Source organism: Sturnira hondurensis, unplaced genomic scaffold, assembly GCF_014824575.4.
Source record: "Sturnira hondurensis isolate 20B ecotype Veracruz unplaced genomic scaffold, ASM1482457v3 Scaffold0002638, whole genome shotgun sequence".
Lineage (NCBI taxonomy): Eukaryota > Metazoa > Chordata > Mammalia > Chiroptera > Phyllostomidae > Sturnira > Sturnira hondurensis.
The window spans coordinates 9,099,158-9,117,016 of NW_028075269.1; the positions used below are offsets into that span (position 1 = coordinate 9,099,158).

The window sequence follows — 17,859 nt, forward strand, 5'->3', positions numbered from 1 at the left end:
GACGGAGAACACAGAAGACTCCAGAGCTAGCCATGCTGCAGCCTCTTAGCTGGCCCCTTCTCTGTTTCTAATGTGATAGAGGACCTCAGCTGTTACAGGGCTAGGACCTGGTCCCAGGTGACAGGTGACAGTAGGACCTTGTCTTACACATTTTGCTACAGTGTCTACTGCCCCTGAATCCTGGTGCCTATCAGATTTTACAATAGGCAATGACTAACGTAATTTGAAAAATAATAGCTTATCATCATAGAAGTAGCCTTGCCCAACAAGACGAGAAAAATGATTAATTTATATTTTGTACCAAAACTAAGTTCTTTAACTTAAAATAGAATACCTACATGGGCTGGAATTTTCCATGAAGGGTGTAGTTTCATACAGTTTTTGGCCTGTGGCAGCTTCCCTTTTTAAGTCATTTCTCTCACTATGTTCATGGTCGATCAGCTTTATAATTTGTCATTGAGATGGCAAAATGGCACTGTATACATCTTATATTTTTAAACATAACATGAATGTTTTTGTTTCCTTGTTTTACAGAAGAAAGCAATTATTGCTCGTATTACAAACTTGTCAGATACAGTAGTTCACCTGGAGTCATTTGTTGGTTCTGACAAAGAAACCAACCCATTATATAAGGATTATCATGGTAAGCAGCGCCTTTATCCTGAGAAGAGCTTATCACGGTTGCCTCTAAGGTACCTGGAAGTATCTAGTCCAATCATAATACCTATTGTCAAGTAGCATGAATTTTATTTTATTTGTATCTGTTAAATGTTTTTTATTCCTGACAAATCTTCCATGGCAGCTTGTCAGCAAATTACATGCAGACTATAGACTGCATTAAGACTGTGGCCTTGACTGGTGCAGCTCAGTGAGTTGAGTGTCATCCTGCAAAGCATAAGGCCACTGGTTCGATTCTCAGTCAGGGCTTATTCCCAGATTGAAGACATGTGAGAGGCAACCAGTCTATGTTTCTCTCTCACATCAGTGTTTCTCTCCCTCTCCCTCCCTTCCCCTCTTTCTAAAAATAAATAAATAAAATCTTTCAAAAAACAAAAAAGGGAGTGAAGCCCTAGTTCTAAGGCATGGCTTACTCAGATGTACATTTTGTTTGTCCCAGTGGCCTAAACTTGCCATGAAATCAGTCATACTTATTAGCCATGTATAAAATAAGTATATTAATTTTAATAATAACACCTTTGTGTAAGGATTTATACTTTACAAAGCTTTGCTGTATGGTAAATAAAAAATAAAATTTATATTGCATTATGGGGTTTTTTTAGATTTTATTTATTTAGAGAGAGGAGGAGGGGGTAGAAAGAGAGGGAAAGAAACGTCAATGTGTGGTTGCTTCTCACATGGCCCCCACTGGGGACCTGGCCCACAACCAGGCATGTGGCTTCCCTGGGAATTGAACCAGCAACCCTTTAGTTCATAGCCCGAGCTCAATCCACTGAGCTACACCAGCCAGGCTGCATTATGTTTTAAAAGTCTTAGTCAATAACATTTTCGGAAAGTAAGCATCTATCATCATATTTGGACTTTTCCCGGTCTACTATTTTGTTGTTAGTTTGAGTTAAGAAAAAATTTTAAAATACCCTCACCAAGGGTGCCCAGCTAGCTCAGTTGGTAGAGCATGAGACTCTTAAAACATCGCCACCCTAGTATAAACACAGGTCAGTCAATCAGACTTTTTAACTTCCATGTTTTGAAGCTCTTAATAGCATTTTAATCATTTGGTTGATTTAGGGATTTTCTTTTAATAAAGATTCTTACATAGAACCATTGCAATAAGAAAGGTTTAATGATTATGCATATTGTAGATGTAGACCGAATACAGAGTGTGATGAACAATAGGTTTTTACCCGTTTACCTATTCTGAGTGAGTACTAACTGTTGCTGGTACTGTTGTGGGACCACCCCCCTGACATGGAGACCTGTGGTCCGTCTGCTGCGAGGCTGTGGTTGCAGGATTAGGGCATTGTCCAGAGTCCACACACACACAAAAGGATTATACTGTACTCTACTTGACGGTTGTCACTGCTGTGAAGTCAGCATACAACCTTTAAAAAATAAAATAGCACCATCTAACAATCAAGTATTTTCTTAAAAGCCCATAAACTATAAGCTGTGAACAAAAGCTGCATAAAACCATTTGCCTTGTGGTCGTCTGCTTGTTTAAGTTTTCATCTGGGATATACCCGGACCCTGTATGTGATTCAGTTAGTATAGCATTGTCGTTATGATCGGAAGAGAACTATTAAGATTAAATGCGTTCTTTTTTATTGAGCTAAATTTTACAAATAATATTATATGAGCTTTAGGTGTACAACGTAGTGATGTTATATATGTATATGTTGCGAAATGATGACCGCAGTAAGTTTAGTTAACATTCACCACCACACATAGTTTTAGTTTTTATCCTTGTGATGAGAACCTTTAAGATCTACTCTTAGCAACTTTAGTTTTCACTTTCAAGTACACAATTCGGTGTTTGGTACCTGTAGTCACCACACTGTACATTACATCCCCAGGAATTACTGTATAAATGGGCAGATTTTCTTTAACCTATTATTACTTCTCTTTTCTTTTAAAACAACTCATTAAATATTAATTCAATACATTATATCTGGGTATCATTTGTAAGTACCATGACATTGGGAATTTAGTAAAGTTGTATTTTATATTTTTTTAATTAGTTTTTTTAGAGATAAGGGGAGTGAGGGAAAAAGAGGGAGAGAAACACCAGTGTGTGAGAGAAATGTCAATAGGTTGCTTCTCACACAAACCCCAACTAGGGACTGATGCACAACCCAGGAATGTGCCCTGACCGGGAATCGAACCGGCAACCTTTCGACATTCAATCAACTAAGCCACACTGAAGGGCTATATTCTAAAAAACTTACTTTAAGACATTTCGAGGATTAAAGACTATGACATTTTGTGCGGAAATCTCTGAATTGATAAATAAACCTTCAAAAATAAATAGTTCTGTTGACCAGTAAAGTTTCTATGGATAAGAAGGACCCGATGAATCATTCATTGACTCTGTAAGGCTAAACAAGAACATACAGGTTAGAATGCAAAGTGTGCAAAGGAAAGTATGGTGCACTTATTTCTAATACATTTTACTCAACAGCTCTGCATGAGATATTTTTAATTTGTATCTAAAAACTTGTCTTCCTAATAGAATACCTTTTGCATTTTCTAATTAAAAAATAAGCCAGATATTTTATTGAATTATTGTTAAAGGGACCATTTCTGAAGTAAAGCACCTAGCAGTTTACCCATTTAAACTAAAATGAATACATAACGTTACTTAACATTCAAACACATACAAAGCTCTATGCTAGAGAACAGTTCTATAAATAAGATTTATCTACTTTGTTCACGTCTTGGTTTGACTTCTTGCCCTTGTTTAGGGATCAGTGTCTGTGGGATAGTGATTTTTAAATATGGGCTGAGTCAGGCAGAGAGGCGCACTGAGGAGTCTTCATGTCTTCATCTGTGGTAAATGATTCCTAGTTTAGTCAGAAACTGCATTAAGCTGCACAAAAGCCATCCAGTGGCCTTGTCAGAAAAAATTAGCAAGCATTTCTCCTGCAGGAGGCCAAAGTTCACGGTTTACCGAGCACTGTTACAAAGCTTATAGCAGCTACGTGGAGGTAGCTGTCTGCCACGCTACAGAAGTGAGGATCGTGGGATGGCATAGGAATTACCGCCTGACCCTAGAGGATGCTCTGAACTAGTTTTCTTCGGTGGTGTGTTCAAGTCATTAATAAGGTGCAAGATGAAATCCTTTCCACGAGAGCTTCCCTGGTTATCAGTAACCCGTAAGCCCTGTTTTGCTGGCTGCTTACTGGTGCATTTAATAAAATAAAGATCACCCGGTGGTGCCGTGGGCAGCATGCAAGGTGATAGCCATATTTGCTTACTGTAAATACAAGAGAAAATCACACACAAACCGGCTGTAGTTTTGACAAGTATTAAGATCCCTCTTTACATCTGTACTTCTGTAGTGAAGTGCAATTAGTTTTCCTCGCACAAGGATTTCTGTTTATCTTATTCTGCTTGATTACTTGAGTATAATCACACCATTTGCTTCATTGCTCCTGGTAGTAAGCTCCCGTTTTAAAAGGGGAGGGTGCTTGTGTGTAAATTTACAGGATTCTGCTGTAAGACTCTTTAATTTATGCATCCAATGACAGCGTTTTTAATTTTTTCCCTTTTAATTTCCTTTCCACAAGGTTTGATTCACATACGGCAGATTCCTCGGCTTAATAACTTGATTTGTGATGAGTCAGATGTCAAAGACTTAGCTTTTAAGTTAAAAAGGAAGTTATTCACCATTGAGGTAAGAGAGAATTTTTGGTTTTCCATTCAGTTTTGAGGTAAATAGTATCCGTTAATATGTGTAATGTATATACATATGTATTTACTTCAGTGAATTTCTTAAATGGTTCATGCTAAATGTTTTTAAGTTTTTTTGGTGTAACAAGATAATTTTTTAGACTGTTTTTCTTTTACTTTAATAACATCTTGATAGAGTGTAGCAAAAATGATTTTGTTTGAAATGTCTATTAACAGTAAGCTCCAAACTTGCATGATAGTGTAGAGTATGAAGTGCATATTTTCAAGGATTTCAGAGGCATATTTAACTAAATGTTAGTGATCTGTGCTTATGTGTGGATGGAGCTGTGCTTTGTGGATGGAATGTGAATGCTCCCCACAGTTGTGTATGGCTGGTTAAGAAAAGAGGATCTTAATGTGCCTTCTACAAGCAGTTCTTTTACTAGTAGTAAACCCACCTTTCCATTTTCTGTGCCGAATAAAACAAAGTACTCTAATTTACACCAGTGCCTTTAGGTGAATTGTCCACAAAACTTCCACAGTTTTTCCGACCTTTATGTAGGCAGTAGAGACAGAAAGTGGTAGTACAAAAGATTTATTTCAACTTAATCTTGCTAAAGAGCAAATGAACATAGCACTATTAAGCAATTAGGGTTGATGTATTTATTAACGGGAATAAATGCTCAGAGAGAGATGGCTTTTGGGTAGATGTGATAGTTATCACTATCGTCGGTGCAATTTTTTTTTTAAACAAAGACATAAAGCAGCCAAACAGCCTTGACAAACCATTTTGTTTAATCTCTTTTCAAATGAAAAGCTCTTAAGCAGGCCACTTGTCTTAACTGCTTGAAACCATAAAAAGAGAGAATTGCCACCAATAAATTAGCATATTTTTAACTTCATCTCCAAATGATGGTCAATGTGGCTTGGCACTGCTTTGGTGTTTGGGACTTCACCCTTAAGTGACCACTGTGGCCCTTCCTTGACCCTCTGCCCTCTTTAGCTGGCCACTTGATAACGGGACTTAATGGTTCTCTCTCTTTTTCTCTTTCCCGTCGCATTTGCAAGTAGCACTAACCTATAAATCATCGTAAGGGCCCTATCCAGTGACAAATTAATGTGCCCTCCTCCTAATTAATGGTCATCAATGTCCTTAATTATCTAATCCTATTGAGAGCAGTTAATAGTTAATCAGGCAGCCAGTTCTTCTAGCAGGTCATCTCTGCAGGAGAGTTAGAAGTTTCTCATCTGGGGATACTCCTTCCAAAAGCCACTTGAAGCCAAAAGAACTGGAGTGTAGAAATACTGGTTCCTGAGCTAATTTGCTTTAGCTCTCAAAAGAAACCATTGAAATGGAACCCAACACTGTAATTGTTCAAACATTGTTTTTGTTTTTCTGACCGGTTGTTGAGAAATTTACCATAATATATATAGTTATAAAAATAAATGTGAAGTTATAGTTGTTGGTGTCATAAAGAGAGCATGCCTTGTCATTTTCTTTTAAGTTGAATTTATATTTTTAATGAAAGGTGTGAGTTTTTTCTTTCCATGTGACACTTTTCTCCTAAGATGAGCATCTGACAACCAGGTCAGAGGTACCATGCCTAGCACCATAAAAATTAAGCAAGAACATTCCTTAGTGAAAAAAGAATATTGCACCTAGGGAAAAAAGTAGCAGAATGGTATGAATCATGTTAATTCCTTTTCTCTCTCTCTCTCACACACACACACACACACGTGTGCATGCCTGCACATGCACACACCCACTGAATCTTACTTGGATGTAAGAGGATAGAAATAAAGTACTTACAGGATTTCAAGTGAGACCTCTCTAAATAACTTTAGGTTCTAATAGTGGTATGTTTTACTATTGAAGCTGATGGAAGATTGTTTATTAACCACAAGAGTTTCTGTTCCATTTCCTCTCTTCTCTCCCCACTGTTCTGAATTAAAAGAACCATTATAATTGGTGACCCTGTCATTTAGAAGCAATATTTGAAAATAAAGCACTAGTGGGTATTTTTAAGTTAATATTCAATACAATAAAATTCTTTACCTTTTTTGGCTTATAACCTAATCGATAGTGTGAGTATATAAATGCACACATATGTACATACATAAATATATACATACATATGTATAAACTTATTCTATGTTACTTATGCCACAAAATTCAATTTGATGATTAGAAAATATAAAGAATTAAACAAATGTAATAAAAGTACCTTACGACTAATAGGTATAGTCATAACAGAATAAAATCACGTGATTTCTGTCAAACTAGTGCTTAGATACAGCATTACGTACATTGTAGGAACATATGTATTCCTACAGATAGCAAGTCTTTGGTGATATATTCTAGACAATGAAAACGAGTACTTTTTATGTTGGGGAAAAAATTACCTACCAAGTGACAGTGTTTTAATGTGTACAACAAAAAACTTTTTTTAACTTTCCTGGTATTTAAAAAATAATAATAAAATGTACACTATACTAGTCTGTAAAATCTGAGGCTATAATATAGCAGGCATTGAATTTTCATCTTACTTTTAGAAGGAAAAGTGGTTTAGCAGGTAAAGCAGGAATAACTTTTCTGATTTCCGTACAGGTAAGTTTGTTATATGTTGGAAATTACTGTCAATCACATGGCCTAAGAAGGCAGTGTGGTCAGGAACAGGAGCCGAAAGAAACAGGCAGACACTCTCATCTCCACTTTTAGGGTACTTTTTCTTTGATTTCTTAAATTATTGCCCTTTTTATATGTGCATACTGAATATTGTTCTTACTAATGGCCATCAGGGGCCTTTAAAAAGCAGAGCAGTTTTACCCAGCAGTCTCTTAATTTCTTTGAATGATTTGGAGAAGGCCAGGGATATTTCCTCCTTCTTGGAATGTGTATCGGTTAGTGTCCAGAATCAGGTGGAAGCATTTATTTGGTCACAGCAAATCTTTCTATTATCTAATATTCATCGACTACAAAGCTCTATAAATCCGCCCCTCTACCATACCATAGCAGAATCATATCTCCAATAAAGACACTAAAATCCTGGCATACGTCCTGGATGAGTAAAAGAGAAAGCTTAAAAAGTTGATTCAATATGACCTCAGTTAAAAGAAGAGTTTCCAGTTCTCTGAAAAGTGATGGCCCTGTAACTAACTGTGCACGGTGACTCTATCGTATTTGATTATCCGTGATGCGCCACTTAGCCCGTCACCTCCCCGCAGCCTCCGCTCCACCAGAGCAACCATGTATACGCTAAGCCTTTATTGTGTAGTAGGTGCTCTACTGACTTATTTATATTTTCTACATACCGACTAAATATTTTATAAAGATTACCAATTATAATTAACATATAATAATAGACACAACATACAGGAACTATGTCTTTTTCATCTTTGTTGCTATCCCCAAATTAAAAGCAGAGTCATACACTTAGTAGTTATAAAGTCTTTGATGAAATATGTGTCATATTGATAAGTAAGTTATGGAGTTTTAATAATAGTTCAAGTGCAACTGCAGGTATTATGTAAGCTCCAAGTGGCCCATAGACACCGCCGTCTCAGGAAACTTCTCTAAGCTGCATCGCCTAACTTCCAAGCTGAATCAACTACTTATACCTGTGTTTTTTTCAATTCCTATAATTTTTACTTCTCTAATAGTGGCATTTCCATTAATCAGTTTTTTATATTAGTAATTATGATGTAATTATAATAAACAAGATTTAAAATGTGATTACATTTAACTATATGATGTCATAGGGGCAGCATTTTTTTAGATTTAGTAGTGTTTTGCTGCTTTGATTTTATATTGTTCAACTTGATCATATCTTAACATGTTCTAGTAATTGCATTTTCTAATATAAATGATAATAATGTAGTTACAACCTCTATCAAGCAGGGCTTCTGTGTTGGTAGGGGACAGTTTTCTAGATTTAAGATTCAATGTTTCTGTCTTCGAGTCAGAAAACATGGTTACTGAAGAACACTAAAATACACAAAAGACATACACCATTCACTGCAGATATTCAGTATAAGGATAAATAATACTTACGTAGGCTTTAATTGATCCCAAAATAGTAGTTACGTTAAAAAATAGTGTATCTATGTGGCTCTTGTACACTCAGGGAATATTGAGAGTTCAGTAAATCTAGTTTACTTAAGGTTAAGGTCATCTTGTCATACTTTACCCATAATTCAGAATATAGGACCCCAGTACCTCTCCAATCACAAAGAACTTTCACTCATAGAATGATAGATCAACCAGTATTTATTAAGTAACATAATTTTTGATGTACTTGCTTAGTAGATTCATTCTTAAGTATTAAGACCAGAATGAGTGTATCAATATAGATTAGCTTGCTAATAATACTTCAGTGTACTTGATATGATTCAGTACAAGTATTTGAAATTTTTACATATTAAAGGAGCATGAACTTTTGCAAACTACAAGGGTGTCAGGGCACTGTGATGGTGTTGACAGTCTGGGATGTTGCATGATGCCTTTGGTCCTAGGCTTCCTACTGCCCTTCATCTTGTCAGCAGCCTTTTCAGTCTTTACATGGCGATTGGAAAGGTGGCTCCGTTGACTACATCTAGAGGTAAAGGAAAGGGGCAGTTAACTTATTTGTCCATTTACAATTACGTCACTAAGGTATAATAATGGAAACGAAGCTGTCTGGCTGGGGAGCATTATTGAGTTGTAGCATCAGGGCCCATATAGCCTAACATATCTTTTCTGATAATGATTCCCCTCATGATCACTGGTTGGCATTTCCGTTCCCAGTTATCACTGCAGTGAGCAAAGGCAAACCCAGGCAGAATATTGACATCTCTATATGGATGAAATCATTTGTCACAAGTTGATCCAAATTAACTTTCTTTAATAATGGAAATGTTATTTTCCATGTGTTTATGTTTAACACATTACCACTCCCATGGTTACACTTTAATTCCCAAGTGACAGGTACACAGAATCTCCAGAAGTGGGTCTGAGGCTACGCTCTGCATATGGCTCATGTCGCAGGGAGCCCGCCAAAGTGGCATACCACCTTAAGGGGAGCCCGGTTCTGAGACTGTGTCTAATCCTATTTCTTCCCACTTTGGAATCTTAATTAGAAGAGATAAGGAAAAAAAAACATCATTTAACTAAATTATTGTCTTGAATCTGTAGCAAAAGGTATAATCCGCAATTGGGCCAATTAGTGAACCCCATAGTTAGCTGTGCTGCCTCGAACAATTTGATTAGATCTGACACCATCCTGGTTCCCACTGTTGTTCTGCCAGGTATGATGGTCAGACTTCAAAGAGCTTGAGGCATCAGCAGGGCAAGGTTTGGAGGCCAGCTTAGGTCCGGTTGTTAATCTCTCTGCTAAAACCACAGCAGCTCTCACACAAAACAAGCTTACACGACACAATCATGCGGCATTAAAGTTAGGGTTGAGTCATGACAATTTGCCTTTGATTTTTTGATGACTGACCAAAGATGGCTACATGACTAGACGCATGCTGAAAGTATGCTGATTAGGTAAGTTCCCAAAATATTTGAAGTATTTTTTTAACTTCCTATGTAAATGTTGTGAAAACTTACGCCCTTTGATCAAACTTCCAAAGTACTAGTTACTGTATGGGGGGGTGGGGGTGGTAATGAGTATTTCTTACTGGCAGGCTGAATCCCAAACTTTTTAATTACCACTTCACAAAAATTTGTCTTTACATTAATAATTTTTAAAGGAGAATGGAAAAGGAAATTGTTTCTAAGTGGTAAGCTTTATAAAAATCTATTCTGCGCATTGAAAGAAAAAAACATTTCTCCCTGAGTCATTTATGTTCACTGACAATTTGTCTGAAATTTCTTTATAATTATTTTCCACTTAAATATTGAGCAAAGTGCCCTTGCAGGATGTGATTGCGTAAGCGTTCTTCTCTCTGCATTCTGATTTGTTGGAGTGTTGCGGTCGTAGTGACACGTGTCCATTCTGAGAAAAGCCCGAGGCTGCTTTAGTGTTATTCCGAGTGATTGAAGCTGCCATCTTGCTGACTTTCCCCTCGGCAGCACAAGGCCTTTTTGCTTTTGTGTTCATTTCACATGCTTCCTGTGAATTCGGCTGGCAGGGCATCGTTGCTTCATTAGGGAAGGAAGACAAACTTCGTGTTTGGCTATAACATATCTTAAAAGTTTCTGTATGGTCACCTGTAACACTTAAGCTATTAAACTTATAATTCATTACATCAAATGAATCCTATTTTATTCAGGAAATTTAAGGAAAGCGTATATTTGAATAGCAAGATAGTTGCATAAAGCCCAAGTCAAATATTTAAAGAATCTTTCGAAATAGTCTTCAGTCCTTGAGCCTCTCATGAAGACCCTGTGAGTCTCTCCGTGACCCAGAGGTCATGAAGACCTGCATTCAGCAGTCTTACCTTTGAGACCAGGATGATACCGCTTCATCACCATCTAAGAATGTGAAGAGCGGAAGATCTCTTCTCCTTATAAAATTTGGCAGATACATCCCTAGCCAGTGTGGCTCAGTTGTTTGGAGAGTTTTCCTGTAACCAAAGGGTTGCAGGTTCGATTCCCAGTCAGGGCACATATCTAAGTTACGGGGTCAGTCCCAATTAGGGCATGTATGGGAGGCAACTGATTGATGCTTCTCTCTCATACTGATGTTTCTCTCTCTCCCTTCCTCTCTAAGAGAAATGAAAAATATCCTCAGATGAGGATAAATAAAATAAAAGAAATAAAATTTTGCAGATACAAGGATTTCTATATGTTGTATGGTATGGCTTCAGGAAGATTATATTGCATATCCTTGGCCAGATAGTTGCTTAGAACATCATCTCTGTATGTTTGGTCCTGTCAGGGCACACAAAAAATCAACCAATGAGTGTGTAAGTGGAACAGCAAATCGATGTTTCTCTCTCTCTTTCCTTCTTCCTACCTCTCTCTCTAAATCAGTAATTTTAAAAAAAAATTTTTTAAAGAAGAAATTACACTGCAGGGGTCCAAGGATTTTCCTCCAACCTATGTAGAACTGCTCTAGCAGAATTCACCCAGCTTCTGTGATATTCCCCAAAACATTTCCTCCCATAGTAACTTACTGTTCTGTCCAAGGAAGATATAAAAAAGAAAAAAAAAGATGATGACAAATCTTGGTTGTCTCACTCAGTCCATCAGCTAGAGGGTAAGAACGTGTATTTTACTATTATATTCTCCAGGGTACATAGAGGAATAACAGATGCAATATAGAGCATAAAATATGGCATCCACATTTGTGACATGGGATCTCACATCTGTGGCTGATGTAGGTAGCCTTGGGGATACTTTTGTACCCAAAACATCCTTAGGTCCTCCCCAGTGTCTTTGCACAGGCGATGTCCAGAATATCCGTCTCTGTAGTCCTTTGTTGCTTTTTTTCTTAGTGGATTTTGGGTTGTTAGTCTCTTTATTAGAGATGTCTTCCCCGACTAGCCCTCAGTTACCTGCTATCATGCATTGTATTTCTATTCTCAGTGTAACACTTATTACTACAGTTGTTTACAGCTATTGACGGTTGCTTATTTTACCAGCCTCACTCAACCTTACCTGTCATAACCTTCACAGGGGTAGAAACACACAGTCTGTCTTGTTCACAGCTAAATCCTAAGCACATACACTAGTTATGCCATAAATATTTGTTTTTAAAATACAATTTTTAAAGTAACTCGTGTTTATAATAAGGGTATTTAAAAACATGTATTGGCTATCCCATTTGTTCTGGGCCTTGTGTTGGGTGCTTTTACATACATGACCATATTTAATTCTTATTTGATTCTCATGGGTACCCTTGCCACAGCATTATTACACACATTTTTTTAAATTTTTATTTAATCCTTGTTCAAGTACAGTTTTCTGTCTTATATCCCAGCCTTGTGTTACACACATTTTAATGTAAGGAAATAGAAAGAGTCATATAACCCTCCCAAAGTCAGAGAGCTGTCTTTAGAGCCAGGGATAAATCCAGATCTGCTGACTCTGTCTGCAGAATTACACTGAAAAAGTCAACACCTTCAGGAGCTCTTTTTATTATTATTATTATTATTAAAAATAAAAAGTTTTTTTGAGTTTTGACAGGAGACTGGGAATGTTTCAAGTGCTTTGTGGCTGTTACCTCATTGATGTTGTAACTACCATATACCATTAATATCTATATTTTATGAGTGAAAAAACTTAAGGTTCAAAGAGACCAAGCAGCCTAACTAACCCAAAATCACAGAGTTGATCACTGATAGACACGACACTTAAATTCAAAAAGCCTGTTCTTCCTAACCACTAACTACTTACCACACCCCAAGGTGTCCTGCCATCTCATTTCTAGTACATAAGCCAGAAGGCCTCTGCCCAGATGGATTCAAAAAGACAAATCACAAAAAATATGTGTGTGTGTGTACAAGGTCTGTCCAGAAGGTATCCAGCCCTGTACTGTGAAAAGGAGAGACATTTAGAAAAGAAGATACAAGAAACATTGTACATAGGACAATGACTCCTCAGTCCCCTTCAAAGTAGGCATCTTGGGACATCACACAGTTCTCCCAATTGCCATCAGCTGCTCCGTCTTATTTTCCTGAATCTCATCGATGGTCTGATACCTCTTCCCTTTCAAAGTTGATTTTAGTTTTGGGGAAAAGCCACAGGTCACAAGTCTGTAGGGGTTGTAGGGGCTGCGTCCCTGGGTGGTTTGATATTTCACCAAAACACTCAGTAGGAGATGTGAGGTAGGAATGGGCACATTGTCATCTTGAAGCTGCCAGTCACCAGTTACCCGGAGCTGCAGCCTTCTGACTCATCTGAATAGTTTCCGAGGAGGAATGTTCAAGCTTAACACAAAATCTGATGCACATTCATTGCTGTACTTGCTTGGTCATTTTGAATGCAACAGCCACACAGTACACACGCTCACTCAAAGGTGTCTACTGCCCCTACCCACTAGTACAGTAAAGTCGTCATTGTTCATGCATGTGCATTCCAGTCCACTCTCCTTGGCTGCCAGGTTACATCAATGTCGTGCAAACTGTTCTCATTATAGCAACAATGACTGGACTTTTCCCAGACAGATGTGTGTGTATATATGTAAATACACATATTTATATATAATATATAAGATTTTATTTATTTATTTTTTTTTTAAAGTAAGTAAGTAAAACCTTTATTTTATTTATTTATTTATTTATTTATTTATCTATCTATCTTTAGAGGGGAAGGAGAGAGGGAGAGAAACATCAATGTATGGTTGCCTTTTGTGCGTCCCCTGCTGGTAGTTAGCCTGCAAGGAACTGGCCTGCAACCCAGGCATGTGCCCTGACTGGGAATCAAACCGCGATCCTCTGGTTTGCAGGCCCTCGCTCAATCCACTGAGCTATGCCAGCCAGGGCTGTTTATTTATTTTTAGAGAGAGGGGAAAGGAGGGAGAAAGAGGAGAGAAACATTGATGTGCAAAACAAAAGTTGATCAGTTGCCTCTTAGCCCACAACCACAAAGCATGTGCTTTGACCAGGAATCGAACCAGCAACCTTTTGGTTTGTAGGACAACACCCAACCTTCTGAGCCACACCAGTCAAGGCCGTATAAATTATTTCCCATTCAAGTTCAAAGTTCTTTTGATCTAGCAAGTATTTATATTCCGTTTTAGTAAAATACATTATAAAATTCAGGTTGGATTAATCATAATTTCTCCCTTATATAATAGTTTGCTATGTTCTGTACATAATATAGATATGACCACCCTATGTTAGGGTGGCAAAATTGCTTTTTCCTTATTTTTTACTTCTTTTGGTACAAGTAGGTATTATTTAATTTAAAAATTAATTTGCCAAAAATATAATGCCATTCTTTGAAACAGTATCCACTTCTGTAGGATTTCTGGCTTTTTGCTATGTGGATGGGGAAAGTATCCTATACAAAGAAATAGTTCCCTTGTTCTAATCAACTATTTTGATGTGCTTCAAAAGTATCCCAAATTTAACTATAGTGTGTTACTATTGTATGCACATATATTATACATTCATGTACTTTTGCAAATATTAGTTTACTCATAGTTACTGTTTCTATATTATTTCTTATAGTTTTCTAATTATTTTTACATATATCATCTTTAATGCATCAAACATCTTTTGTGAGATAATTAAGGTGTATACAACTTATAATGAGTCAACCAAATTCAATTTTTCAAATTTCTAATTTTGCTTCCTTTTTTATAGTAACTAGTTCTAATGAAGATTTGAACCATTGTTATTAAACCCCCCCCCATTTTCTGTTACAAAAATTTTATTTATTGGAAGTTCTTTGAATACCATCTACAAGCAGTAAATCTTGATTGCAAAATGCTGCCCTCTTTTGTTAATATTACCCCAAAAGTTTCTTATCATTTAGTAATAAGAAGAAGGTGTGTTCTTTGTTTTAAATATATGAGATTAAATATAAACTATTAGTTTTTAAAAGGTAGGATTTGGGGATCACAATAAGTAACTAAGAAAACCAGGGTGTAAGAGAAATGCCTTTATCTACAAAACCAGTAAAGCAGTGCTCTTAGTTAAGCAGAAATTACAATTTTGTCAACGCTGTTCCTGTCCAAACCCCAGGCCACAGCAGGCGTTTCGTGGCGTGGCCGGGTTGGCCCCGGTGCCCTGGCACAGGGAAGCTCTCCGAGCTGTTCCGTCAGGTGCTGTTGGGTCAGCCCTCCACTGATGTAGCGAATCACACTAACCTCTTTCCGCGTGAGCCTTCCAGAAATAAGATGCTCAATAGGAATGGTTAATGAAATTGAATATTAGGTTTCAGGTTTTTGTAAGACTGCCAAAATATATTGCACTCATTCAGAAATTTCTGAGTTAATCACTTGAAATATCTGACCCTATACTCTATTTAAAATCTGTTTTAAATATTACTTAATATTAGTAACACTTGAAAGTATCTGGGTATGTTTTGTTAGGTGGATGATTCTTCACCAAACATCTCCAAGTAAAGTTCTAATTATGTAGTTGTGTAGTAAAAAGAGAAAAGGGGTGTCTTTTACTAAAATTGAAATGTTCTGTTATAAGGAAGCTTGTTTCAAGCATGAAACAATACTTTTTGTTTCCAAAGGCTATCATTAAGAACAAAGTTGTATTTTATTAAAGAATTCAAAGAAATTTTTATGCATGTCATAAATATTTCTTGTATGATTAGGAAAACAGTTTATTTTTCTGGTCAGTATTTAAAAGGTATTACACTATTACAGTGTAGACTTAGTGAAAGGCCTCAAACTTTTTATTTACACATTTTGATGGATGGGGGTGCTGTTGCTACTTCTGTTCAATAACCTGAGAAATGTTTTACCAACTTACACTGTAGCTATGGTGTAGCATTGAAAACCCTTGTAACAAAAAGCCTCTTGGTGCAATTAAAGGTCACTTGTACATATTGTAATAGGCTACTCATTTACAAGATCTTTGATAAGGGTCAGTGCCGTAGCATGAAATGGATTGCCCTTATTGAGCCTGTAAATAAATGGGTCAACTTATGTGATATTCAGTGGGCAAAGGAAAAAGCTAACATAATACTGGTTTATTAATATTTTTACAGACAACTTGCTGAAATGTTGAGCAAAACCAAATGCACTGGCATTGTATTCTTGACATAAATAATTATAGAAAATTATTAGACTATATAACTACAGTTTTGAAGAACTGCTTGCACACACATATTTTTCTTTTATTTAGATGTATAACCTGCAGATAACAGAAAAACACAGCACAGTAATAGTATTCAAGTGTCTTTTGCCATAGAACTAGCATGCTTCAAAATGACTTAAGATGCGCATACTCCATCTTTCTTTTTTCTTTAAAGATTTTATTTATTTATCTTTAGAGGGAAAGGGAAGGAGAGAAGGAGAGGAATATCAGTGTATGGTTGCCTCTCGTGAGTCCCCTGCTGGGAACTGGCCTGCAACCCAGGCATGTGCCCTGACTGGGAATTGAACTGGGATGGTATGGTTCACAGGCCCACGCTCAGTCCACTGAGCTACACCAGCCAGGGCTCCATCTTTCTTTATTGAAGTTCAAAACCCATAGGGATAGGTATGAAAATGGACTCAAACTAGATAGTGATTTATTTTAATTATCTTGCATAGCCTTTCCAGTGCTCTTAAGGGAAAAAAAATGGTCGTGCCAATAGCATGTTATTAATGAATTCAGTAACCCGGTTTTTTTAATAAAATAGACTTTAGGATAAATATAAAAATAATGAAAAGAACTTTATACCTTATAATAATTTTAATACACAAGGATTTTACCTTACATGTATTTATGAGATATGTCATTTTTTATTCTTAAACTAAAATCACATTGGTAAATATACTAATGAAATAAATTTATACAACCCTTTCTTGATTTTTTTCTCAGAATTTCTCAGACATACAACAACTACAGAACTTCAATTTTCTTTTTGGTCGCTGTGTACTATCAAAAATAAAAAACATCTAAATTGTAGTCAATGCCAAATCAAATCTTCTGAGTCAAACAAAAATAATTTAACAATGGGTTTGAATTAAGAATCAAATGAATAATGAGATATCACCCTATAGCACTGATTGGTCTATAAAAACAATGCCAATCATAAAAAAAAGTAGCCAAGAAAGACCCTGATCTCAGTAATCTCTACTTGTTATTTAGCTCTTAAATATCAACTCTGCACTGTTTTGTTTGCCTTTTTTTAAGAGACTCAGAATTTTGTTTTCATTCGAGACTTTATTTTTATTTTTAGAGAGGGGAAGGGAGGGAGAAAGAGGTGAGAAACATTGATGTGCAAGAGAAACATCCATCAGTCGCCTCTCCGACACTGCCTCGGGCATCCCCAGCCAGGGACCTGGCCTGCAACCCAGACATGCTCCCTGACAGGGAGTGAAACCGGTGGCCTTTCGGTTTGCAGGATGGTGCCCAGCCCACTGAGCCACACCAGCCCGTCTGTTTTGTTTGTCTTTGCTGCCGTACTTGAGCACAGTGACGATATCATCCTTAAACCTCTTTTATATTATAAAGTATTGAAACTTTGGAAAACTCTGGTTCATAAGTGCTTTAAACTTATGTCAATTTTACTCATCATTGTATGCATCCCCTTTTCCTAGTTCAGTGTCTGATCATGGAAGATGATCAGAAAAATAAGGGATACGATGGTGCTCAAAAAATAATGAATGAATGACGGAATGAATCAATGTCCTTGTGACAGTGCTCAGAACACCTTGGAGAGTGTGACCATGAAGATCTCGCCGTTTCAGACTATGCAGAACAGTCTGACAGTGCTATGTAATTGCTGTAAGTGGTTAATGTACTTCTAAGGTTTTGAATAACTAAAATAACTTTCAAAAATATTGGCTAATAACGTAATGAACCATTTATTGCTGAAAATAAATCCAACTGTACTTTTCAAAAGTACCACGTAAGAAATGAGATAGGATATAAGTTCTAGTTAACAGAAGTGATTGATATTCTGTTCGAAGCATA

General features: G+C 36.8%; 1 protein-coding gene across 1 annotated transcript in view; it reads left to right on the forward strand.

Moving 5' to 3' along the window:
- Window positions 1-17,859, forward strand: part of ELP4 (elongator acetyltransferase complex subunit 4) — a 204,774-nt gene that overhangs the window by 89,366 nt on the left and 97,549 nt on the right. The window contains exons 8-9 of the mRNA XM_037040441.1: window positions 535-643; window positions 4,245-4,351. Coding sequence (XP_036896336.1) covers window positions 535-643; window positions 4,245-4,351 — 216 coding nt within the window. The remainder of the gene's footprint in view (window positions 1-534; window positions 644-4,244; window positions 4,352-17,859) is intronic.